Source organism: Marmota flaviventris, chromosome 9, assembly GCF_047511675.1.
Source record: "Marmota flaviventris isolate mMarFla1 chromosome 9, mMarFla1.hap1, whole genome shotgun sequence".
Classification (NCBI taxonomy): domain Eukaryota; kingdom Metazoa; phylum Chordata; class Mammalia; order Rodentia; family Sciuridae; genus Marmota; species Marmota flaviventris.
The window spans coordinates 32,396,539-32,422,820 of NC_092506.1; the positions used below are offsets into that span (position 1 = coordinate 32,396,539).

The 26,282-nt window shown below is 33.7% G+C and overlaps 1 protein-coding gene and 1 pseudogene across 1 annotated transcript in view; one reads left to right on the forward strand and one right to left on the reverse strand.

Annotated features, from left to right (window-relative positions):
- The window catches only part of Ccdc73 (coiled-coil domain containing 73), a 128,125-nt gene that overhangs the window by 83,451 nt on the left and 18,392 nt on the right, over window positions 1-26,282 (forward strand). The window contains exons 9-13 of the mRNA XM_071616315.1: window positions 9,304-9,432; window positions 10,161-10,220; window positions 11,008-11,112; window positions 21,506-21,616; window positions 24,192-24,326. Coding sequence (XP_071472416.1) covers window positions 9,304-9,432; window positions 10,161-10,220; window positions 11,008-11,112; window positions 21,506-21,616; window positions 24,192-24,326 — 540 coding nt within the window. The remainder of the gene's footprint in view (window positions 1-9,303; window positions 9,433-10,160; window positions 10,221-11,007; window positions 11,113-21,505; window positions 21,617-24,191; window positions 24,327-26,282) is intronic.
- Window positions 106-1,772, reverse strand: LOC114093819 (bifunctional phosphoribosylaminoimidazole carboxylase/phosphoribosylaminoimidazole succinocarboxamide synthetase pseudogene; annotated as a pseudogene).

Below are 26,282 nucleotides of genomic sequence, written 5' to 3' on the forward strand. Positions count from 1 at the left end.
GCAGGAGGATCACAAGTTCAAGGCCTGCCTTTGTAACTTAGTGAGATCTTGTCTTAAAAAATAGAAAGGGCTAGGAATGTAGCTCAGTGTAGAGCACCCCTGGATTTAACCCTCAGTAGCAGGGGCAGGGAGCAGAATCATATTCTCTGATCTTTTCTTAGACTGCTTCAAGGAAATCCATTTGGTAATATTGCTTGCTTGCAGTTTGATCCATACCAAATGGCTGTTTAATCCAAATATCTGAGCAGCAAACTGAGCTCTATGAGAAAATACCGTTGAATATCTGAGACCACTGGATTGTTGAAGAGATGACCATACTTCCTGAGCTCCCTAGTTTAGTGTGAGGAGAGGACAGCTGATAACTGGATAGGCAGTATTATCAGATATCACTGGGCAAAAACCATTCTTTCTACCTTCCACTGCCCCAAATGCAGTAGGAATGTCATCTCCTTCATACTCATCTTTACTCTTAAGAGTTTCTTCTGGTCCTTTATGGGCAGATGTTACCTGAAGTTCACATGGAATTCCAAAATTTCCACAAGACTTCTTGATTTTTTTTTCCATGTGACTCAGATCAGAAGCTGAACCCATCAGTATTATAACCCTGCATTGACTTCCTGATTTCTATTTCTATTCTCTATGTGACCCACTGTTTTTCTTTACCATCTGGAGCCTTTCAGGAGTTATTTTCATGTCACAATAAGACTTTTCCTGCTGGCTTCTATTTCCAAATGGCCAGAGTCTCCAGAAGTCATTATAAATGACATCAGCAAGAACATTTTTTTTGGTGGTTACATAAACACTAGATTCAATCTTCATATCAAGCACTGGGTGTAACAGTTCTGAGACAACCAGGGTTTCTTCAGTATTTAAAAAAAAACATGTGTAGCATGACTTATCTTCTTAATTCTGGCTTATAACAATTTCAACAAAGCAAAATTTTGTAGCAATTAATTGTTTCTCGGACAACTAAGGATCATTGTTGGCATCATCCTTGAAAAATGTTCCACTTGAGGTGGGCAAAACTTATATCCTTTCTTGATGCCAGGAATTATTTTTAGAAAAGAACCAATCACTATTCTACAAATCCACTCAAATTAGAATCATTTCACACCTGGGGCACAATGAAAGCTGTCTCCCTCCAGCTGGTGAAATCAGTTTTGATGCCTGCTTCCTGTAACAACTGAAAATACAGCTGGTAATTTTATTGGAGATTGTAGTTTTTCCTTCCGGATGATTCTTTCTAGATGCATGTTATGGTTTGGATGAGAGGTGTACCCCCAAAAGCTCATGTGTGAGACGATGCAAGAAGGTTCAGAGGAGAAGTGATTGGGTTATGAGAGCCTTAACCCAATCAATGACTTAATCCCCTGATGGGATTAACGGTGATAGCTGGAGGTAGGTGGGGTGTGGCTGGAGGAAGTGCTAAATTTGGCACATGGCTATGAGATATATATTTTGTATCTGGAAGAATGGGAGTTCTCTCTCTCTCTCTGTCTCTGCTTACTGATCACCACGTGAGCTACTTCTCTCTGCCATGATATTCAGCCTCACTGTGAGCACAGAAGAATGGAGACTGAGCCTGCCTTCTATGGATTGAGACCTCTAAGACCGTGCACCCCTAAATAAACCTTTCCTGCTCTACAGTTGTTCTGGTTAGATCTTTTAGTTGCAGCAGAAAAAAAGCTGGCTAAAATAATGCATTTTCTGCTGTAATTTGGTCTTTGAATTTCAAGAGAACTTTTTCCTGGACTATCTAACAATTGAAAGTTTTTTTTTTTTAATTATTTTTTTATTTATATATGACAGCAGAATGCATTACAATTCTTATTACACATGTAGAGCAAATTTTTCATATCTTTGGTTGTCCACAAAGTATATTCCACCAATTCGTGTCTTCATACCTGTACTTTGGATAATAATGATCATCACATTCTACCATCATTAATAACTACATGCCCCCTCCCTTCCCCTCTGCTCTATCTACAGTTTGTCTGTTCCTCCCATGCTTCCTCTCCCTACCCCACTATGAATCAGCCTCCTTACATCAGAGAAAACATTCAGCAATTTATTTTTTGGGATTGTCCAACTTCACTTAGAATTATCTTCTCCAGTGCCATCCATTTACCTGCAAATGCCATGATTCTATTATCTTTTATTGCTGAGTAATATTCTATTATGTATATATGCCACATTTTTTTCCATTCATCTATTGAAGGGCATCTAGGTTGGTTCCACAGTTTAGCTATTGTGAATTGTGCTGCTGTGAACATTGATGTGGCTGTGTCCCTGTAGTATGCTGTTTTTAAGTCCTTTGGGTATAGACCGAGGAGAGGGACAGCCAGGTCAAATGTTGGTTCCATTCCCAATTTTCCAAGAAAGCTCCATACTGCTTTCTGTATTGGCTGCATCAATTTGCAGTCCCACCAGCAGTGTGTGAGTGTACCTTTTTCCCCATATCCTCGCCAACACTTATTGTTGTTTGTCTTCATAATAGCTGCCATTCTGACTGGTGTGAAATGAAATCTTAGAGTAGCTTTGATTTGCATTTCTCTAATTGAAAGCGATGATGAACATTTTTTCATGTATTTGTTGATTAATTGTATATCATCTTCTGAGAAGTGTCTGTTCAGGTCCTCTGATAAAATCAATGTTCACTACCTCAGCTATTGCTGTTATCCTGAATGAATGTGCTGCAGAAAGTGATCATGCTGCGAAGAGAGACTGGAATCTCTCATTTGCTCTTAAATGCCTTTTCCAATAGCAAAGTCTGAAATCCTTTTGACTGATCAATTGCTCTTCCTCCTTTAAGCTTGAACTATATTCTATTTCTACAATGATTAGTTCTTTGCAAACTATTTATCCTTTACAGATCATCTCTAAATTTCATAGAACCATAGGGATTATCTAATCTGACAGTTTTCATCTTTCTTTGAGCAGCAGAATACTTTGTTTAAAATGTAGGTGTTCGGGATTGAAGCAAATAAATGTAGAGCTGCTTCATTTGAAGGGAGAGTTGGAAGAACTCTGGAACTATATCTGTTGGCTACTCTTCTTCATAAGCATCCCTGCAAAAGCTCCATGGAACTGCACGATTTTGAAAACTGTTAACTGGATCCAACATCTTTTTTTGGAGAAGGAACTGAGACCCAAAGAGAGTAGGTGAATTATTTACTGTCAAGCAATTTATAAAAAAGATCCTTCACTTATTTTCACTTTATTCTGCATATTGTTTGTAATCAATTAATTAATTATTTTATTTTTTTTCAGTTATATTTTAAATAATCTGAAACTTTTATAATGTTAGCTGAAACTCTTCTTGGGATGGATGTGGTGATCATTTCACAACACTCTTTCTATTTCCGATGAGCAGTCTAAGCCAATTAATATCACTTTATTCTTCATGCCAGCATTCAGTTCAGGAATGAGCATATGGGGGTCATATATGGTCAAAGTATGTCATTTGCATGTATGAATATAATTATATATAATTAAAATACACTAATAAAAAAAGAGTGAGCATATGAAGTAATTTTGGTAAGCAGGAGGTGGTTCAAGGAAAATTTTTTTCTTTCTCTTTAGAAAGAGTTCCAGAATGAGATAGTCACAATTTAATACGTCTTCTTATTAGTCCAAAGAAGCAGAGTCCTATGAATGGAAACTGGAGAAATTAAGATATTAGTCTTTGGTAACACACATTTGGTGCCCAAATCAACCAGCACTAGAACCTGCCTAACTTTGGACACCCTGTTATGTGAGAGTCAATTTACTTATTTACTTTAGTAGGTTAGTTATGATTTTCTGACATTTGTAACCAAGGCATCCTATGGGTATTCTCACACTGTTTTCCATTATAGAATACTGTGTTTTGTACAAGTGATGAAGTTTAAAAAAGTAAACTATAAGCATAAAGGAACTTTAAAACATAGTTTTATGACATTTATGTAAAAGTGATCTATTTAAGGTTTTCTGGTACTCTCACAAATGAATTCCTCTGGCTCCCTGTTTATTCCCTTTTCTCCTGTTTCTCCAAAACTATCCTCAGGTCTCTGTTTTTCTTTTATCATCTGTCTTTCAGTGAGTTTATATTTCTTAATCCAGTCATTTTCTTCAGGAATGACTTCACATACACATTTCCTGCCCTTCTTTTAAGTTTTAAAATATATTTATTTATTTACTTATTTTTAGAGATAGTGTCTCACTTTATTGCCTAGGCTGGTCTTGAACGCTTGGGCTCAAGTGATCCACTTGAGCCTCATCCTTCTGAGTAGCTGGATCTATAAACACATGTTACTTACTGTTTTTGGTTCTCTAGTTCCATATTTTCAACTGGTTGTAGGTTATTTCCTTTTTGTGACTTTAACTTCGAGGTTAATCATATATTGGATTCTTCACTATCCTATTATCCCTGAAAAAAATTCATACAACTCTTAAGAAGAAACCATCTTGCTGCTTGTTAAGGTAAGTCATTATTGGTACACTGATACTTCTTTGGGGGAAATTCTTTGGGTGCTACCTTTTATAATATGAATATATATATATATATATATATATATATACATATACATATATATATACATATATACATATATGTATGTGTATATATATATATATATATATATATATATATATATATAATGAAGGATGTGTTTCGAGAATAGTAACAGCCTTGCCAGGTGTGGTGGTGGTGCGCATGCCTATAATCTCAGTGATTTGAGAGGCTGAGGCAGGAGGATTGAAAATTCGAGACTAGCTTTAGCAATTTAATTTAGCAAGGCCCTAAGCAACTTAGCCAGACCCTGTCTCAAAATAAAAAATAAAATGGACTGGGGTTGTGACTCAGTGTTAAAGTGCCCTTTGTTCAAATCCCCAGTAACCCTCTCCCTCCCCCAAAATAGTAATAGCTTAGGCTTAATGATTTGTACATTTTGGCTTTTTAAAAAAATTTTTTGTAGTTGTAGATGAACACAATATCTTTATTTATTTTTATGTGGTGCTGAGGATCAAACCCAGTGCCTCACACATGCAAGGCAAGTGCTCTACCAATTCCAATGTGCCATCTGTTTTTTTTCTTTTTTAAAAATATTTACTTTTTAGTTATAGACAGACACAATATATTTTACTTTTTTAAGTGGTGCTGAGGATTGAACCCGGGGGCCTCACGCACGCTAGGTAAGCACTCTACCTCTGAGCCACAACACTAGCCCCGTGCCATCTGTTTTCTAATAGCCCCAGTCCCCATTTTGGCTTTCTTAAGAGTCTATCTCATGACATTTTCTCTCTCCTAAATGAAATCGTAATACGTATTTCATCTCTTTTATCAGTGAAGCAGATTTTTCATTTTTATGTTTCTGCCTTTCATATTTCATTCCCCCTTTTCATTTTGTCTACCTTCATCTATATACTCTGGAATCATCTTTTATCTTCATTTTCTTTGTTCAGTTGATGATATCTTTTTTTAGAATGTCTTATCCCCCATTTCCCATTTTTAAATAGTATAGACACTCATCATCTCATGTCTGAATTAATGTAATAGTCTCTTAGCCTGTGTTTTCTTCAGATTTCATTCACTTTTTTTGACAAGAGTTCACTGAGATACTGGTTTAATGTACCAGTTGTAGGTGACTGACACAGAGTAGGTACTTGGTGTATATAGAAGGAATGATGGGTTGAGTAGTTTTCTTTTGCCCACCAAATCAAATCCCAAACTTCTTTAATTGGCTTTCCAGAGGTTCTGTGGTTTGCCCATTCTACATATTCAACATTGTTTCCTGCTACTTCTTAAAAGATATGTTCCATTCTATTTTAACCAAAATCTTTGTGGCCATTAGTATTATTCTTAGTTCTTCCTTTTTGCTTTTGCTTTCCTCTATCTTTGCTCTCACTCTTGAAATGCCTTCTCTTTATTTTGTTTGTATTAAACAGGGTTGTGTTAGGAATCAGATGGCACATTGGGATTGGTAATTGAGAAAGATTTAATGAAGAAGCTATTTACATAAATGTGGGAAGAGTTAAGGAAGACCAACAAGGGATGGTAAAGTACCAAAGGATAAAAGTAGTAGGGAGTTTATTACCATGCCTATACTAGAAGGGGCAAGGGAATGAAGCAGATGCTGAAATGTGGCAAGAACTAGCTATGGTTGTAAAAGAAGGCCAAAGTCAGAAGCTGTGACTTGGTCAAGATACAACACCATTGCCAAATTGTGATTAGGTAGGGCAGAAACTAGGAAAATACCTCAATCTCTTTCTTTTCCTAGCCTGCTGATTCACTGATGCCTCCTACAGATTTAACCTAACAAGGAGCCAGAGGGCAGGGTGGGGTTTCCTATACTCAAAGAGCTTAGCCACACAGCAGGGCACAAAGCAGTGTACAGAAAGGGTGGAAAGTGAAGGAGGGACAAATGGAGGATATTCAATCTACTATTCATTCTTCAAGGCCCAGTTCAAACCTGCCTCTCCTCCTTCATTCAGTCTTTTTTAGTTACTTTAATACATGCTGATTGGTTTCATCATACCAGGATATTAATTTGTTTTCTTGTTCTGCTGAAGATAGAGCCCTATCTTTTGATTACTTTTAGCAGTCACTTTATGCAATGCACATATCCAAAGGTTGTATGTGAGCTAAGACTAATGAGTCCTTTCTTCTGGATTTTGAAATATGATGTAGTATAGTAAATTTCTCTCTGGGTGGGCTGAAACTGTAACATGTAGAACTCGGAAGTATTGGCAGCCCTATTTTCTGTTGCTTCTGTTTTGCTTGCTTGATATTGCACTCTTGGATTTCCTCCTACCTCAGTTGACTGTACTCTTTGGCCTTTTATACTGACATCTTTAGTCTGTGAATAGTGGAGTTCCTTAGGACTTAATTATTTATCATCTTCTATCCTCTAATTACTTATTTCTGTAACTGTAAATATTATTTTGAAAACCACATAAGAAATTTTTAATTTTTAAAAAAATAGAGAACACGAATCAATTTTTAAAATTGTGTAACCTTAACCATCCTACTGTTTCGGCTTTTTATTTTTAACTAAAGAGTCAAGAGTCTATTGCTTAGGTAGTTCAGAAACCAAAAATTTGAAGTATATTTGTCAGGATTCTTAATTGCATGCTGACTTAGTCAGCAAAAGAATTTATTGGAAGAATGTTGATCATCTCAGACTTGAAAAATCATTAGGAGCAAGGGAGACTGCCAGGGTTACCAGCACTCTGGTAGAGCAGATTCCTGTTTGGAGATGTGAACTGGCTGGGAGAATAAAAAGTCTGAAAATAATTACTAAGGTATAAAAGACAAAGACAGAAATTAGATTTTTAAAAAGGGGGCACCTGGTGGGTCTTCCAGTCCTGATAGGAACTGGAACTGAACAAGTGAAAAAGGCCTGTCCTTTATTTAAGGTGAAATACATCAAAGGTTTCAGAATGGCAAGCTTCTTCAGGAAAACAGGATAAGAGTGGGAAAAACAGGTTCTTCGGTGGTTGCTCTGGGCAGCTGCATTTGAACTTAGGGCTGTGAACTAAGGCACAGTGCCAGCGTGATCTGGGCTTTCTCAAATTGGGGAATTTCACCCAGGAGTTTCCAGAAAAGCAGCTTCCCCGCCCTAATGGCTCAAACAAAATCCATAATTCATACATGGCTTCCAACGGGAGACCATGCAGTATATTTAAGACAAAAGCATAAAACCAAGCTCCCACTGCTGATTACTCTATACCTTGTATCATCTCAGCTGACCATAGTGGATGCACTACTGTCTGGGAGGCATCATTGTTACCCATGGAAGCTTGAAGTTACTGGCACTGTCCCCACTGTCTACCAACAGACAGATCTGCAGCAGTCCTTGTCCTTTGTAATAGTCTTGATCCAACATCCAAGACTTGTGCATCTGATTAGCAGAGTCTGTTCTCAAGCTTATAAAGCAAGTATCTAGTATTTTAGCTTCTCTGGTGGACAGTGGGTTCTTATAATGCAGAGTTACTCCAGAATACAAAGGGAGCTCAGAAGCTATGTAATCAAGGCTATAAAAATCACTTCTTGGGTATTTAATAGATACACAAAACAGCAATACAATCAGTTGCACACTAATTTAGAAATTGATATGTTAGGATTTTAATGTGATTGGTATCAGCTAAACTAAATGAACATGTAATGGTTCACAAATGAAGACTTCTTTCATAATTCTAAATTATACTTTCTGCACACTGCCAAAATTATTTTTTTAAAAAGCAAATCTTGTCTTATCATCCTATTCAAAATTCTTTAGTAGGGATGGGAATAGGAAAGGCAGTAGAATGAATCTGACATAACTTTCCTATGTTCATATATGAATTCATGACCAATGAAATTCTACATCACAACCAAAAGAATGGGATCCTAATTAGAATAAGTTATTATAATCTAGGTATGTATAATATGGCAAAATACACTGTACTGTCTTGAGTATCTAAAAAGAACAAATAAAAAAATAAAACAAAAAACCCCCAAATCCTTCAGTGGTTAATTCCCATTGTCCCTAGAATAAAAATAAAATTCTTTATCTTGACAGACAACTTCCTCTTAAGATTTGAGTCCTGCCAGATTTCTAGCTACATTACCAATATTTTCCCCTTCCCCTTCTGAATCTTTAAAGACTTAATTCAAGTGCTACTTTTCTGTGTAATAACTTCTTGATGTCTATAACTAAACCATTTCCTTCTTTATGCTTCTTATACATTTCTGTAATACATTATATTTTAATTATTTCTTACTTGATGCTAATCAAATTGAGAATCCTATATTATCATTTTCATTATCTCAGAAGATTTTTTTTTTCAGTACTGTGGGTTGAGCCAATGGGCACTTTACTACTGAGCTACAACTCCCAGTCCTTTTTAGTTTTTTATTTTGAGACAGGCTCTCACTTGCTTAGGGCTTCACTAAGTTGCTGAGGGGCCTCAAATTTTCAATCCTCCTGCCTCTGCTTCACAAGTCACTGGGATAACAGGTGTGTGCCACCATGACCAGCTATCTCAGAAGATGGTTATTGAATAAGTAATGAATGAAAACACTCTACTTTTCTGGTTGGTTAGTGCATGTTTTTTATCCCCATGTGATTGGTCTTGCCTATTCTATTAGCCCCATGTTGCATTCCCATGTTGGCTAATCTTGCAAAGGAGCTACAGGAAGTAGACCTTGATATACTGGTAGTGTTATCTTGATATATGAATTATAATTATAGGTTTAAAGATGAATTTTGAAATTGTCAGGGAACTACCTTACTTTGATGAAATATGTGTATTGAATTTTGTTGACATATTTTTTACATTAAGGAACTAAAAAAAATAGCTTCTGACTTGATAAAGTACAAGGTCACATGTCAGTATAAAATAGAAGAAGAAAACATCAATATAAGAATTAAAGAACAGAAATTTGAAGAACTTCAAGAAAGACTCAACATGGTATTTGATTTAATGTATTCAAGTTTATAAAATTAATTATTTTTAAATGCATGAGAATTTTAGGATTATAGCACAAAATGTTTCTTCTTTTCAAAATTGCCATACATAGTAAAAATTCAAGGTATTATGAATTTTTTTTAATTATTAGATATTTTTTGCCATTATCAAGGACAAAAAATTTGGATGCAACCATTTTATTTTCACTTTGATTTTGGATAATATTGTAATACAATGGTGTCTCCAGAGAGCTTTAAAGATGAGGGATTTTGTAGTTTTAACCTTTCCAAGTTTGTACAAATCTATATTGAATTCTTTTTTTTAAGACTATATTATATTTCATTTTCTAATGTCTCTTTTTGGTACCACGGATTGAACTCAGGGGCACTCAACCACTGAGCCACATCCCCAGCCCTATTTTGTATTTTATATAGAGACAGAGTCTCACTGAGTTGCTTAGTGCCTCTCTGTTGCTGAGACTGGCTTTGAACTCATGGTAGGAGCCTCAACCTCCCAAGCCACTGGGATTACAGGCGTGCACCCCACCACACCCGGCTCTATATTGAATTCTGATACCTTCCTCAATTCACTGGAGCCACTGTTTCAACCACAAGCAAATGTGGGTGCTCTGGAGTAATAGGTCATGTCATTCTCAAGTTTTTTGAGCACTGAATTGAATGTAAGAATTTGAATTTTATACCATAAGTTTAAAATTATTCAAATTTTTGAAGGAATTAGAATTAAATAAGAAGATTAATGATGAGATTATCCATACTGAAGAAGAAAAACAGGTAAGCAATCATAAGATATTTATGAAATCAGTAAATATTTTAAAATCAGCTACAGTGTGGGAAATAAAGTAACACATGGAATCATGTTTAAGTCAATATGTAGCAAATAGTAAGCTTTCAGTTAGAATGTGTATAACAGTCACATATATACTCCCATTTTTAAAAGATCAGTTTTTTTCTTTGTTCAGAAAAGTGGTGCCCTACGAGGTAATTATTGAAGTATATTTATACATAATGCATGATTTTTCAGAACATTATCCTCTCATATGAATCTATACATAGTGCTTACTTTTTCAGGACATTATCCTCTCATATGAATCTGTTTGATATTTATAATTATTCTAATTTTTTAAAAAGGTACATGAAAGAAAACTCCTGTTCTTTGTTTTTCTTCTGCTTTTCTTCCATTTGATTCATGACATCCTAGTTCATTATAACATCTTGTAATATAGCCCATATGACATTATAGTAGAGATATATTTGCTATTTTGCAGGGGTCAAGTCAACAAAAGTTTATTTTAGTTTTGAATTCTTCAAAATTTTCAATAGTGTCATGGTCCAATTAAAAAAACTTAGTTAATTATTTAAGGGACTCTTGGAAATAATATTTCTTTGGAAATTATGTAAGAAATATTTTTAGATATTTTATTATAAAATTTGCCATTAGTTTAATAAAGTATTGAAATTAAACTATAATGAATTAGAAATTACAAAATGTATATGAAGTCTAGAGACATGACTGTTATATTAAACATTTAAAAATTGATATATTTATATATTTTTAAAGGCTATCATCATTTCTTTTCAACATATGCAGCAGTTACTTCAGCAACAAATTCAAGCTAATACTAAAATGGATGCAGAATTGAAGATGCTAAAAGAAAATAATCAGGTTATATATATATATATACATATATACACACACACACATATATATATACACTATATACATATATGTATATAGTGTTTTATCATATTTCTAATGAGCTTTGCCTGTTTAATTGGTATTCATCCGTGCAATTTTGTTGATGTTTTTTAATTTTAGGGGCAAGATACTGAATTCCATCAACTTTTGTTTTCAGTCTTTAAAGTAAAGTATAAAATGAAATGTCTGATTTCATTTTATAATAGAATGAATGGGATATTTCTTTGTCTTAGAATTGTGGCTGAGGTCTAAAACTGAAAATAAAAAGGTGAAAGTGTCAGGCTGGGGTTATAGCTCAATGGTAGAGCACTTGCCTAGCATGCGCAAGGCACTGGGTTTGATTCTCAGCACTGCATATAAATAAAAAATAAAGATCCATCAACAACTAAAATAATATTGAAAGAAAAAAGGTGAAAGTGTCATCCACATTATAAAAGAGCAGTCAACCAGCTCTCAGAATTTCAGGGCAGAACTGTGTTCATAGGAATATGATAGCACTAGCACTGTTGCCACAATCATCCCAGCTTCCTCTTCCATATATATATATTTTTTCATATATATATCATACATATATATTAAAATTATATATTTTACATATCATATATAATATGATATATAAATATATAATATATAATATGATATATAAATAATATGATATATAATAATATATATTATGTTATATATATACTATATTATATACATAATATATTTTATATATCTGAAAATTATTGGGGGCTGGGGCTGTAGCTCAATGGTAGAGCACTTGCCTAGCATATGTGAGGCACTGGTTCAAGCCTAAGCACCATAAAAAAATAAACAAATAAAATAAAGGCTGTCTGACCATCTACAGCTACAAAAAAATTTTAAAAAGAAAATTATTGGAAGGGAATACATTATGGTCACTGATATTTTGAGAGTGCAGTGTTAAAAAAGAGAGGTTTTTCTCTACTTCCATAGTGGAAGGGGATGATGCTAAGTGTGAGAATCTAAAGAAAATCCCTTATGGAGATTGAGGTACAAGAAGGGAAGACTGCCCCTTGTTCCTTGTATGAACACTTGAGATCCACTCCTGGTGTTGTCAGTAGAATAAAATATGGTAAATTCATGTGAAGAAGCTTGCCATGTTTCTTGAAGTTGGGAAATTTACCAAGAACATATTAATTAATGCCCAGTTCTGGTCTGGAAATTTCAAAGTGGAAGGTTTTGGGGAAAAATCTCTGTCAGTAAGACTTGAAGTGTATCTAATACCTGTGGCTCTAGAAGTGTGCGTAAGAGAGAATCCGCTCATTCTGGGCTCTACATACAGAAAGGTAGAAGTTAGTGGAGGGCAGGAACTGCTCTGAGTACCCCTAAGCCAACTGATGTGATGTCTACTTAGAAGTAGGGGCGTGTTCTTCTGGGGTGGCCCATAAAAGACATTTCTGCCCCTCTTCTGGGGTTTTTGGTAGCAAGGAGAAAAGGTAAAGCTGAATATTTTACATGAAAACTATAATCACCTCCCATGTAGGAACCATTATTAGTAGAGGCTAGAGCAGTTTCATGACTTGTGCAATTGTATAGGGACCCACACTCACGAAGACTTCCTGCTTCAGGTTTAATGCTTTGCAGTCACAGTCTTGGAAGTTTTTTATTAACTTTTATCTTGACTTTATGTTTTATAAATTAAGACTGATGGGACAATGGAATCTGTGCCAAAGGCTTGTAGCCTCAGTTCAGACATTTTTTTTAAAATTTCCAGTCTTGGTTCTTAAATCTTGTTTGGCCCTTCTCTCTTGTCCTTTTCTTCTGCCATTGGCAGGTTGTTGGATCACATTTGTAGTGAAAGATCTGTGTTTTGATATTGACCTTTACTTCTTGGCGGGGACCTAGTGCAGGAAGGGAAGGTCTTACTTGGTTGCATGTACCCTCCAGCACTTCAAATTGACACATGAGGCAGCAACTGTTCAGGTTCCAAGTTGTCATAACTTTGGTATGGTAAACAGGTGACTTGTCAGGGGCAGGATGAGTTTCCAGTCCAGGTAATGCATCCCCATCCCTGCCCAGCAGTTGGAATCACTTCAGAGTCACCCATTTATCATGGGCTGGAGTAGAAGGCCCAGGGGAAAGGAAATTGACTTCCCTGATATGGCCAGAACATAGTACATGGGTCAAGCATTTGGAAGGAAGAAGGGAAACCTAGTAGCTGGTGGATCTTATTCATGCTGAGTTGGGTGATGAGTCCACTAGACACTTATGTTTTCCCCTGCTCAAGAAACCATGACATTAAGTTGAAAATAAAAACCACTATGGCAGATTAAGAGGGAAAGGGAAGGAGGAACTGCAAAGAAAGGAAAAAATTTATATTTTCATCTTTTTAATAATTCTTTTCCCTTGTTTTTTATTTTATTTTTTCATTTTGTACCAAGCCAAATTATGTAGTCCAACAGCACTGAATGGAACCACATTTAACCTGATCAATGTGTCTTATCTTCATACTATTGATATTCTATGTTTTATTCTATAAAGAGAGCTATACCCTTCTTATTTCCCTTGCCTTCACCTGGTACTATAGGAGTTAGACTTAGGAGAAGGAGCTCCACATGGTGGCGCATGCCTGAATTCCCAGCAGCTCAGGAGGCTGAGGAAGGAGGATCATGAGTTCAAAGCCAGCCTCTGCAAAAGCAAGGTGCTAAACAATTCAGTAAGACTCTGTCTCTAAATAAAATAAAAATAGGGCTGGGGATGTGGCTCAGTGCCCCTGAGTTCAATCCCTGGGACCCCTCCCCCCAAAAAAAAGAGGAAGGAGAAAGATGTGGTATGCCAGAGTCAAACTTCTCTCTCCTTTAATATCTTCACCTATTCTAATAAAAGACTGATAAAAACAATTTCTTTGAAAGTTTAGTTATGAGCAAGACCCCCTCCCCCACCTCCCATACCCCTGCCCTGTAATTGGATAACTTGGACTATTTCTCTAATATATTGAACTTTCTCCCAAGAAACATAATTTATCCAAATTCTTTAGGAGTAGCATTAGCAGAAGCATCTCCTAATTCATAGAACAGAGTTGAAACAGACTTTTAAGGGAACAAAATATTAGAGATTGACTAATCAAAACATTTCAGTCCACAAAAATATAAGCAGTGTCATACAAGGCCTTGTAATAGTTGCAAAACTTGAATTAAACTTTTATCCTGGTTTTAATCAGGCACTGTTTTTACAACTTCATACTATTATTCTTTCCTAGATCTATGAGAGCTGCCAATTTTGTTAGATCACTTATACTAAGATGGTTCTTAATTATCTCTTCATAAACTCTAATTCCAATTCTTAAGTATTACTGAATTTTAAACAGCCAATAGTAGTCATAAATGTATAGTTATGGGTTTCTTTTGAGTTAACAATGACTATCAAGATAGTCCCAGGATATTTTAACTATGACTACTGTTATCTTGGTAAACAAAACCTTTATCCTTAATTATCATAATTAGTACCTCTCCCTTGAAGTTAGATGTAAAACAGTAAAGATTCAAAATTTATAAAAAATAGAACTGTCAGCTTATTTTGAGAAGCAAGCTCATTAAAAAACAAGCAATACCATTTATCATCACTATCATTTTTAAAATGAACATTTTAATATCAAAATTATATTAAGGACATAATCTCGAGATAAAGGACAGTTCTTTATAAGAAAAGTCATTTAACGGCCTTATATTGACTTTTTTTTTTTCTTTTTGCCATGGACTAGTGAAAATTTTGTCATGGATCAGTACTTGTCTGCAGACTAGTGTCTGAGAACCACTGATATATAGCACAACAAAATATTAATGTTGAACTGTTGCTAAGGATTATGCTGCATAGATCGCCAGTGTTTTCTTGAGGAGCATTCTAATTCCACCTGCACTAAAAGGGATCATTACTCTTGATAATGGCCAACTGTTTTTCAGTGCTCAGCAATCATGCTGTCATCTGTCTTACTTTTTTAGTAGTAAATTTTAGAATCTAGAGACCTAAATTCTCATGAGAGAAAATATTTTCTACTATGATTTAATTAGTCACAATATTAAGAAAAATAACTTTGCATATTTTATTTCTATAGTTACAGTGCTAACATAGTACTAACTAGGACAATTTATTTAGTTTTTGGTAGATTAAAGCATTAGCAGATGGTTTTATTTTGACCTTCCACAATATCCTTTTTTTAATCACAAGACTATCAGATTTTTTAACCTAATTATAAGTAATACCAAATAATTTCCTGATAGAATATAAACTCCATGAGGGCAGCAAAGTTTTCAGTGATGTACTATATGAACATAAAATAGCATTTGGTACACAGGAGGAGCCTATTCTTATTAAATGAATGGATGATGAACAGTAAATAACTCATATTCTTCCTGAGTTCTGATATTGTTTGATCAGGGCTTCTGGTTAAACAATGACTTGAACGTACATTCACTTCTACCCCATCCCGAAACTGTAATAAATGACGTTAATAAATCCCAAGGAAAAGGAAATGAGGGAGGAAACAATAAAAATAATATTTTAAAAATGGGAACTAGCTGGACAATTGGTAATTTACACAGAAGAGGAAATGGAAACCTAAGTCAAAGATGCAGAAGTAAGGGCTAAAGTTGGGGTTCGGTGGTAGAGTGCTTGCCTAGAATACGCAAGACACTGAGTTTGCTCTCCAGCCTTTCCCTTCCCTACTATAACACACATAAACATAATAAAACATAAATGATCAGGAATTATAAGTATCATGTGCCTCTAGAAGTAGGGTGTGCAGTTGAAATCCTATACTAGAAGATTATATAAGATGCTATTGCAAACTTAGATTCTCTTCTTCACCCAGTACAAATTGTCACTGTCCCTCTCCTACTTAGCAGAAGGTTGGACGTTTAGGTTGGGGAGTTTGAAGGACAGTTAAAGGAATTAACCTGCCTGGAGAAAAGACTATAACTGCTGCAATTAAGCTTTCCAAATGAAACAGTTCATCCAGGTCAACTCACAGTAAACTTGAAACAGCTTTTTAACACCACATCCTTACTATGAACAGGTAGTTAATTACTACTATTGAATACTTGAAGAAAGCCTCCAACATGAAAAACAGAACAGCATCAGTAATAATAATAATAATAATAATAATAATTCCCAAATATTTTTGAGACTATTGTGAGTAAGGTAGTTTTCCTAATTTCTGTATCAGTAGAGTCATCAATAATGTATAAGACCTTAGAAGATGGAAAGATCTATGTTCTTGGATAGGCAGAATTAAAATTGTCAAAATGACCATACTAGGCTGGGTTTGTGGCTCAGTGATAGAGTACTTACCTCAAATGTGTGAGGAACTGGGTTCAATTCTCAGCACTGCATATTAATAAACAAAATAAAGTCCATTGACAACAAAAAAAATATTTTAAAGAGTGGCCATATTACCAAAAGTGCTATACAGATTTAATGCAATTCCTATTAAAATCCCAAAGATGTTCTTCATAGAAATAGAAAAGGCAATCATGAAATTCATTTGGAAAAATAAGAGACCCAGAATAGCCAAAGCAATCCTTAGCAAGAAAAGTGAAGCAGGCACCAATATCAGACCTTAAAACATACTACAGAGCTATAGTGACAAAAATGGCATGGAATTGGCACCAAAACAGACGCGTAAACCAATGGTACAGAATAGAGGACACAGAGACTAACACATAATTACAGTTATCTTATATTAGACAAAAGCACCAAAAACATACATTGGATAAAAGATAGCCTCTTCAATAAATGGTGCTGGGAAAACTGAAAATCCATATGTAGCAAAATGAAATTAAACCCCTATCTCACCCTGCACAAAACTCAAAGTGGATCAAGGACTTAGGCATTAGACCAGAGACCCTGCACCTAATAGAAGAAAAAGTAGGCTCAAATCTACATCATGTCAGCTTAGGAGTCAACTTCCTTAACAAGACTCCTAAAGTACAAGAAGTAAAATCAAGAATCAATAAATGGGATGGAATCAAATAAAAAGTTTCTTCACAGCAAAGGAAACAATCAATTATATGAAGAGAGAGCCTACAGAATGGGAGAAAATCTTTGATACCTGCACCTCAGATAGAGCAAAAATCTCCATGATATATAAAGAACTCAAAAAATTTAACACCAAAAAAAAAAAAATCAAAACAAATATCCTAATCAACAAATGGGCTAAGGAAATGAACAGACACTTCACAGAAGAAGAAATACAAATGGTGAATAAATACATGAAAAAATGTTCAACATTTCTAGCAATTAAGAGAAATGCAAATTAAAACTACACTGAGATTTCATCTCATTCCAGTCAGAATGGCAATTATCAAGAATACAAGTAATAGTAAATGTTGGTGAGGATGTGGGAAAAAAGGTACACTCATACGTTTCTGGTGGGACTGCAGATTGGTGCAATCATTCTAGAAAGCATTATGGAGAGACCTCAGAAAACTCAGAATGGAATCATTATTTGACTCTGTTACCCCACTCCTCAGCATATACCCAAAGGACTTAAAGTCAGCATCCCTATAGTGATGTTTATAGCTTTTCAATTCATAATAGCTAAAGTTATGGAACCAGCTTAAGTGCCCTTCAACATATGAATGGGTAAAGAAATTGTGATATTGAGATATATATATATATATATATATATATATATATATATATATACACACACACACACACACACACACATACACAATGGAATATTACTCAGCTACAAAGAGAAATGAAATTATTGCATTTGCCAGTAAATGGATGGAACTGGAGACTATGATGCTAAGTGAAACAAGTCAGTCCCCAAAAAACAAAAGGCCAAATGTTCTCTCTGATATTCAGATGCTAACTCACAATGAATCGGGAGGGGCAGGAAGAATAGAAGTACTTTGGACTAGATAAAGCTAAATGAAGGGCAGGGAGTGGAATGGGAATGGGAAAGATAGTAGAATGAATCAGACATTACTTTCCTATGTGTATATATGATTACACAACCAATGTAATTCTACATCATGTACAACCAGAAGAATGAGAAGTTATATTCTATATATGAATAAAATGTCAAAATACATTCTACTTCAAAGAACAAATAAAATAATGAAAAACCATGTGAAAATAATATATAATCCACAAAACAAGAATTAGGAGTCTACAGAGAAACATTCAGGAAATAAAAATGCAATGGAAATGTTGGAGGATAATGTTGATATCTCTATAAATGTTGATGTCCCTATAATGTTATTTATCTTCTATAAAGTAGAACCAAAACACATAGAAGATGGAAAACGAGAGAAAGAAAATTAGGGAATCAGTCCAAAGAGTCTGGTTTCAGAGAAACAATGGAGAAAATGGAGGGAAAAAATAATCAAAGAGAAAATACAAAAGTTTACCCACACATGAATGATATGATTTTATAATGATACCAATGCATATCATCATGAAATTTTGTACTATACATAAAAAGATGATTCTAAAATTCTGTGTAGAAAAAGTAGATTACATACAAAGAATTAAGAATGAGAATGGTAACATATTTGTGTTAGACTTTTTAATGGTATTATTGGAAGATATAAGAAAATAATCATGCCTGCTGAAATTGGGAAGAAGTTGATTTCCAAAGTAGAGTTCTACTGTATTCAGCTAGTCTAATTGCCAAGTATTGGAAGAACAAACAAATTTGGGGGCATGCAGGGACTCAGATAATTTACCATCTATGTCTCCTTTATTGAGAAGTAACAAAGTTTACCAAGAAAAGGGAGTAAACCCAAAGAGAAAACCATGGATCTAGGAAACAGGAAGATACACAACAGAAGAGAGAAGGGAATCCTCATTGATAACCTGCTTTTTACAGTAGACTGAAAGCAATCAATTTAAATTATAATGAAAGGATGGGGTGTGTCCAAAACAAACTGAGAGAATACTTGAAGGAGGCAGTTTCTTTTACGTGGGGAAGTGGGACAGGAAATGATTTATGTCTCCGGTACACTGATTCAGGACCATGATGCTCTCTTTCTAGATCTTCCCCCTCAGTTACCTCTGCAACTCAAACATAAGCCACTCAAATACTACAGTCTTGATTTTCTATTTATTTTTATTGTTCAAATCACCTTATTCAACATCATTCAATAAATAAAAAGTTACTTTTGGTTATTTATTATTACTAGGATATAGACTATAGTATATTCTCCCATTCTCTTTCCTAAACTTTTGTCTGTTTTTTAAAATACAGTATGTTACTGATTTAAAAACTAAAATATTTGCTCAATTGTTAAAGTACTAAAAGTCTTAATTATACACTATTGTAAATACTTAGAAACGTCCCCATTGTTATATGTAACATAAATTAAGGAAATGTATCTTGTATAAACATTTTCATTATCCTGAAATAGAAGCAATCAAAATAGGTATTCATTTGGGTGCTCTGAAGGTGCATAGCTTCTTATGAAATAGAGGAGAATTTTCATATTACAAGTTGTAACATGCTTTTTGTTAGATAAGTTGCTGTTATTTTGAATAATTGTGTATTTTCATATTGAATACTTTAGATGTAATTGAGAACTCTTTAAATAAAATATTATGAAGCCTTAAAATAAAATTGATCTATGTATAGTAGTATGAAAAGTAAGCAAGGGGGCTAGGGATGTGGCTCAAGTAGTAGCGTGCTCGCCTGGCATGTGTGCGGCCTGAGTTCAATCCTCATACAAACAAAGATGTTGTGTCTGCCGAAAAACTAAAAAATAAATATTAAAAAATTCTCTCTCTCTCTTTAAAAAAAAGTAAGCAAGGCATTATTTTGCTTTTTACAAAGCAGAATATAGAATAGTACATGTAACATGGTTCATCTGTATTTAAAATATATATAGGGGCTGGGGGTGTGGCTCAATGGTAGATTGTTCACCTAGCACAGGCGAGGCCCTGGGTTCGATCCTCAGAACCACATAAAAAATAATTAATTAATTAAAGATATTGTGTCCAACTACAACTAAAAAGTAAATATTAAATATATATATGTATGTATATGTATGTGAGTGTGTGTGTGTTGTGTGTGTATATATATATTAATTAAAACATATACATATATGTTTTAGTCAGCTTTTTCACTGCTGTGACTAAAAAATCCAACCAGAACAATTGTAGAGGAGGAAAAGTTTATTTGGGGACTCATGGTTTCAGAGGTCTCAATCCATAGACAGTAGGCTCTTGGGGCTTGAGGTGAGACAGGACGTCATGGAGGAAGAGTGTGGCATAGGGAAGCCCCTCACATGATGATCAGGAAGCAGAGAAGTCTCCACATGCCAGATACAGATATATACCCCAAAGTCATGCCCCAATTCCCATTTCCTGCAGCCACACCCTATCACTTCAGTTACCACTCAGTTAATTTCTGTCAGGATATTAATTCACTGATTGGGTTAAGACTCACAACCCAATCATTTTCCCTCTGAACCTTCTTGCATTGTCTCACAGATGGGCTTTTGTGGGACACCTCATATCTAAACCATAACAATTCTTGTACGACTATAGGCAGTTTCTATAATTATAGAAAAAAATGCTAAGTGATTATTTGGGGGGAAGAAGAACTAATAGAGGATAATCTTACCTTTTCTTTGGATATCCTTTTGTGTAGCTTGAAATTTTTACCAAGCAGACATCTAATAAACAGATAAACTTAAAAACACTGAATATTAGACATGTTGATGAAAGTTACTATTTATTTTTCACAGACGTTTATAAGCACACACTGAAGAAACTTAATAATATTGGTGACATGAATTTAATAGTTCACAAACCCTAATCTTAGAAAATACTTGGTACTATTTTTACTTTTTAAAGGTTTTATTTGGGGTGGGGGAGTAGTGTGGTAGAAATTCTGTGAAATTAATGAAGTAAGTAAGTTAATATGGTAAATAGTTAAGTTATGCTAAAAAGTATGAATTTGAAATTAAAATTGTATTTCAGGACTTTCTAGCCAGTTAATTTCTAAAATAAACTATAAGAAATACTATTCTGTGGTAGTTAAAATTTTTTAGTAGTGTTAGGCTGGATTATGCTACATTTCATACTTTTCAGTGCTGTACTTTATATTACTTTTTCAGTACATTAAAAGTTATGCAGTGAAACTGAATAATGGCAATGTTTTTATACCCTTTTATAGCCATTTCTTTATCATAACCTCCCCCTATTTCCTGTTAGCTAAACTATAAGCACCTTTCTGTTAATTTATGAAAATTATTGTTGAGATAGCACATTATCACTGATCTGTATGGCACTTTCAGCATGTTGAAAGCAAAGGTCCAAGCAACATAAAACACATCAAAATTCATTAATGTGGTATTGATTATTTTTTGGATAATTAATTTTATTGCAGACCCTTGAAAGAGATAATGAGCTGCAAAGGGAGAAGGTAAAAGAAAATGAAGAAAAGTTCCTTAATCTTCAGAATGAGCATGAGAAAGCACAAGGAACTTGGAAGAGACATGTAGGTTTATTAAACTATAAAATATTAAAATATTTTAAATAACTGCAGACATTTAAAATACCTATTTAGTGCTAAGAAAATATTGCAAAAATAATACAGGAATAAAGTCAGACACATTTTCTTCTTGCACTTATTTTTCCAAAAAGTGAGTGCTTTTTAAGAGGTAAATTTAACAAAATTTCCTGTAATGTTTTCATGCATAAAAGATCATACATATATGTTTGTGTTTATACATAAATATATATGTGTATATATTAATATGTATCAAATGACCTTCCATATGTGGCAAAGGAAATTTACCTTTTCATGAAACCACTGCATTGTATTTTACTAAATGATTAAAACAAAGGCTTATATATCTACTGTTGTTAGATGATCTATTTATTTTCCTCAGCAGTTTTGTTGAGATATATTAGAGCCATGTTTAGAACATGTGTGCAGTAGTTCTGTTATATTAACATCTTGAAACATTATTATTTCCTTAACCCAAAATTGTTTATTTTTAATAAATATTTTTATAAGCATTTATTTTAATTTCAGTGAAGTAGATAAAGTAATGCTATAAATGATGTAAATTCAAGTTGTGAAATACAAAGGTTCACTTTAAAGATTGGAGGACCACAAAATTGACTATTCTATTTTAATATCAATTTTCATTGCCTCTTCAGTTCTTTTAAAGAATTAACACAATTGGCTGGGGCTATAGCATGCATGAAGCCCTGGATTTAATCTGAAGCACTCCAACTAATAATAATAATAACAATTGAAAGTCACTACTTACGAGTTTAGGAAGTGATATTTTTGAAATGTATGATTATATTTTAAGACTATTGTATTAATTAAAGTACATGCAATATTGTTATAGTAATATAATGTGTATTTTAATATCAGCTTTGTAGCATTTTCTGTAGATGATTTTGTTTGATTTATGATACAAATAACTCTTCATATAGTTCATTTGTAGCTAACATGTTTTCTTACTTTATAGTTTGGAAAAACCAAGTCATCACTGATATAAGATTTTGATAAGCTTTTCTCAAATCTAAGAAAAGTATTATATATTTAATTATTTGAGAATACTAAAAAGTGCTTAATAATCTCTACCAATAAAATTTATCATTAAGCAATAAGCATAGTAATTTCAGTTAATCTCCATTGCATCCCAGTACCTTCTTCTCATCCACAATGATTAAAAGATTATGGAAATGGTACTGTCAGAATAAGGAAAACTGTGAAGTGCAAAAAAATATAAACTGAAATATGCTAAATATGCCACAAAAGAAATTGGTTGAGCTAAGAAACTTAAACATTCATTTTCTCTGATAAGACTATAACAATGACTTTCTCCCTAGAAAAACAATGATTGATTGATGATTTATTTATGAATGCATGCTGAGTGTCCAACCCAGGGCCTTGTGCATGCTAAGCAAGTGCTTTATCTCTGAACTACATCCCCAGTGCTGGGTTATTCATTTTACAAAATGAGAAAGAGTAACTGGGGTCAAGGAGAAAAAAAAATTAAGAATGTGAATAGAGGACCTTTGTGGACTGAGGAGAGAATGCTGGCATAATGTGAGAGCATGAGAATGGGCAGAAGAGAAATTCACTAGAGTAAGGAGATAGAAGACCAAATGGAGAGTTTAGTCTTGAAAAAACAAATTAAAAGATGTTTAAAAAATAGATGAGCAAAGGGAAAGTAATGTGAGTTTATACCTGTTGGCTTCTATAACTACTATTGCATTTGGGAGATTTATGATAGAAGTTTTTAAGAGAAAATTATTATCTTTAATTTAAAAGTTATGTTTTTCTCTTCAGTGGAACTGTGTCTCATATTTGAGGTTTCCATGAAAGAATACTCCCCCAGGAAAAATATTATGAAATTTTATAGGCAGCTTAAGTTCAGTTTGTGGATGTAAATATCAGGCTAAAGTATCATTTTCTGTTGTACCATTAGTGCTCAGTACTCTTCATCTGGTTGAGTTAAAAATCTCTATATCTAATTTGCAACAACAAAAGAAAACTTTAAGAAAGCAAGAAAGATATAACTTTTGTAGAATTTTTAAAAATAAAAATTATAAATTTTCGATTGTAATAAGAGGTGGCTTAGTGTAGTAGTTACGATCACAGCACCTAGATTTATCTTTGGATTTGAATCCTGACATTTCATATCTGCATTATATGGAGCAAGTTACTTAACAACTTCATTTTTTAAAAAAATATTTTTTTAATTGTTGATGGACCTTTATTTTACTTATAAATAGATTTATATAGGGTGCCGTGCCAAGAATCGAACCCCGTTCCTTACATGTGCTAGGCAAGTGCTCTACTGCTGAGCCACAACCCCAGCCCGAGACTCTCATTTTTTTACCCGTAAATTTGGCATAAAAATATTTTATAGAGTTTTATGAGTATACAATTACATTTATTAAGGGTTAGCATAATTCCAATAATTAGTATTTAGTATTATTGATTATTTTGTGATTGTTTTTATTTCTCACTATTTCTAAACCTTATGTTAATAATTTCAGACAAAAATGTTTATATACTTGCTCATTTTGGTTAAATGTTACAATAGGTTGAAGAACTTATTGGAGAAATTAACAAGATTAAAAATGAATTATCATCACTTAAAGAAATTCATATTAAGTTTCAAGAACATTACAACAAGTTATGCTGTCAGAAAAAAGTTGAAGAATATAAGAAGTTTCAGGTAAAATTAAAATACGTTGGGGAGTACAACCTGCATCACTGATAATTTTCTCCCTGTTTTATATTTTAAGCTTTCAGTGAGTATACATATGTTGTCTGAAGTACATTTTTAGTTAACTTTTGTGTGCAGATTCTTTTTCAACTTTATGAATAAATTATTTTTATTTTGACAGGCTCTTGATATAAATATCAAGAGTAATTTTTTAGATATGGATTTCCAGTTGTTTGGAGACACACATTTATTGAAAAGACTGTTCTTTCTACCATTATACCTTGGTACTTTCTTTGAGAATCAGTTGATCAAATATCTAAAGGTCTATTTTTGACTCTTTATCATGTTCCATTCATTAATTATATGTCTGTATTTAAGCCAATACCACATTGTCTTTATTAGTATTGCTTTAAAATGTAGTATACGTCCTTCAATTTTGTTGTTCTTTTTCAATTTTTTTTGCTATTTTAGGCCTTTTACATTTCAATCACATTTAGAATCAGACTTAAAAAGTCTGTGGGATTTTGATAGGCATTATATTAAATCTATAATTTGTGAAGAATTGGCATCATAACAATACTGAATCTTATAGTTAATAAACATGGTATTGCTTTCCATTTAGGGGAATATTTAAAAAAATCTCTCAGAAATGTTTGTAGTTTTTATTGTATAGATCTTTCAAATATTTGGTTAAATTTACATCTGAGTATTTCATGTTTTGGAATCCTGTTGTATTTTTTGTTTGGTTTTCCTGTTGGGTATTGGGGCTGGGGATGGAACATAGGTGCCTCATGCCATGCTAAGCACAGATTCTACCACACTATATTTTAAATTTTTGTTTTTCTAACTGTTCATTTTTTGCATAGAAAAATATAGTTGATTTTTCTACATTGACCTCATTTTAAAATTTATTGTTATAGTGGTTTAGTATAATATGTAGTATTTTTTTTTATCTCAACAGCATTCATTAGCTAGGACTCTCTAGTACAGTGTTGAATAAAAGTTACAATACTGAGCATTCTAGCCTACTCATCTCAGATGAAGAGTATTTAATATTTCATCATTTTGTATTATTATAGCTGTTGGGATTTTTTGTTTATATTCTTTTAAAAAAATTTTTTTAAATTGTTGGTGTTTATTATTATTTTATTTATTTTTATATGGTGCAGAAGATGGAACCCAGTGCCCCACACATGGTAGGCAAGTGTGCTACCACTGAGTTATAACCCCAGCCCTTGTTTATATTCTTTATCAGGTTAAGAAGGTTTTCTTCTATTCCTAATTTGCTGAGCTTTTGTCATGAATGAATTTTTACCACAAATAGGTATAAAATTTTGTCAAATGCACTGGGCTCAAGAGGCTGAGGAGGAGGATCATGAGTTCAAAGCTAGCTTCAGCAAAAATGAGGGGTTAAGCAACTCAATGAGACCCTGTCTCACTGTAAAATACAAAATTAGGGCTGTGGATGGGGTTCACTGGTTGAGTGCCCCTGAGTTCAATCGCCAGTACCCCACTCCCCCAAAAAATTTGTCAAATGCTTTTTCTGTACTTTAAAAAAAAAATATTCTTAAGTTTAGGTGGACACAATATCTTCATTTTACATTTATGTGGTGCTGAGGATCAAACCCAGTGCCTCATGCATGCTAGGCGAGCATTCTACCTCTGAGCCACAACCCCAGCCCTTCTGTATCTTTTAATATGATCATTTTTTAAAAAAAAAAAATTCTGTTATCTATTAGTTACCTTAATTGTTTTCCAAATGTTAAAATAACCTTGCATCTTGGATAAAGTCCAACCAGTCATAATATATTATCCTTTTTATATATGACTGGATTTGAATTGTTAATGCTTTGCTAAAGATTTAGCATTGACAAACAATACTAGCCTGTAAGTTTTATTTTGTTTTCCTTACTATTTGGTTTTTGTGTCAAGAGTAATACTGGCCACTTCATAAACTGAGTTGGA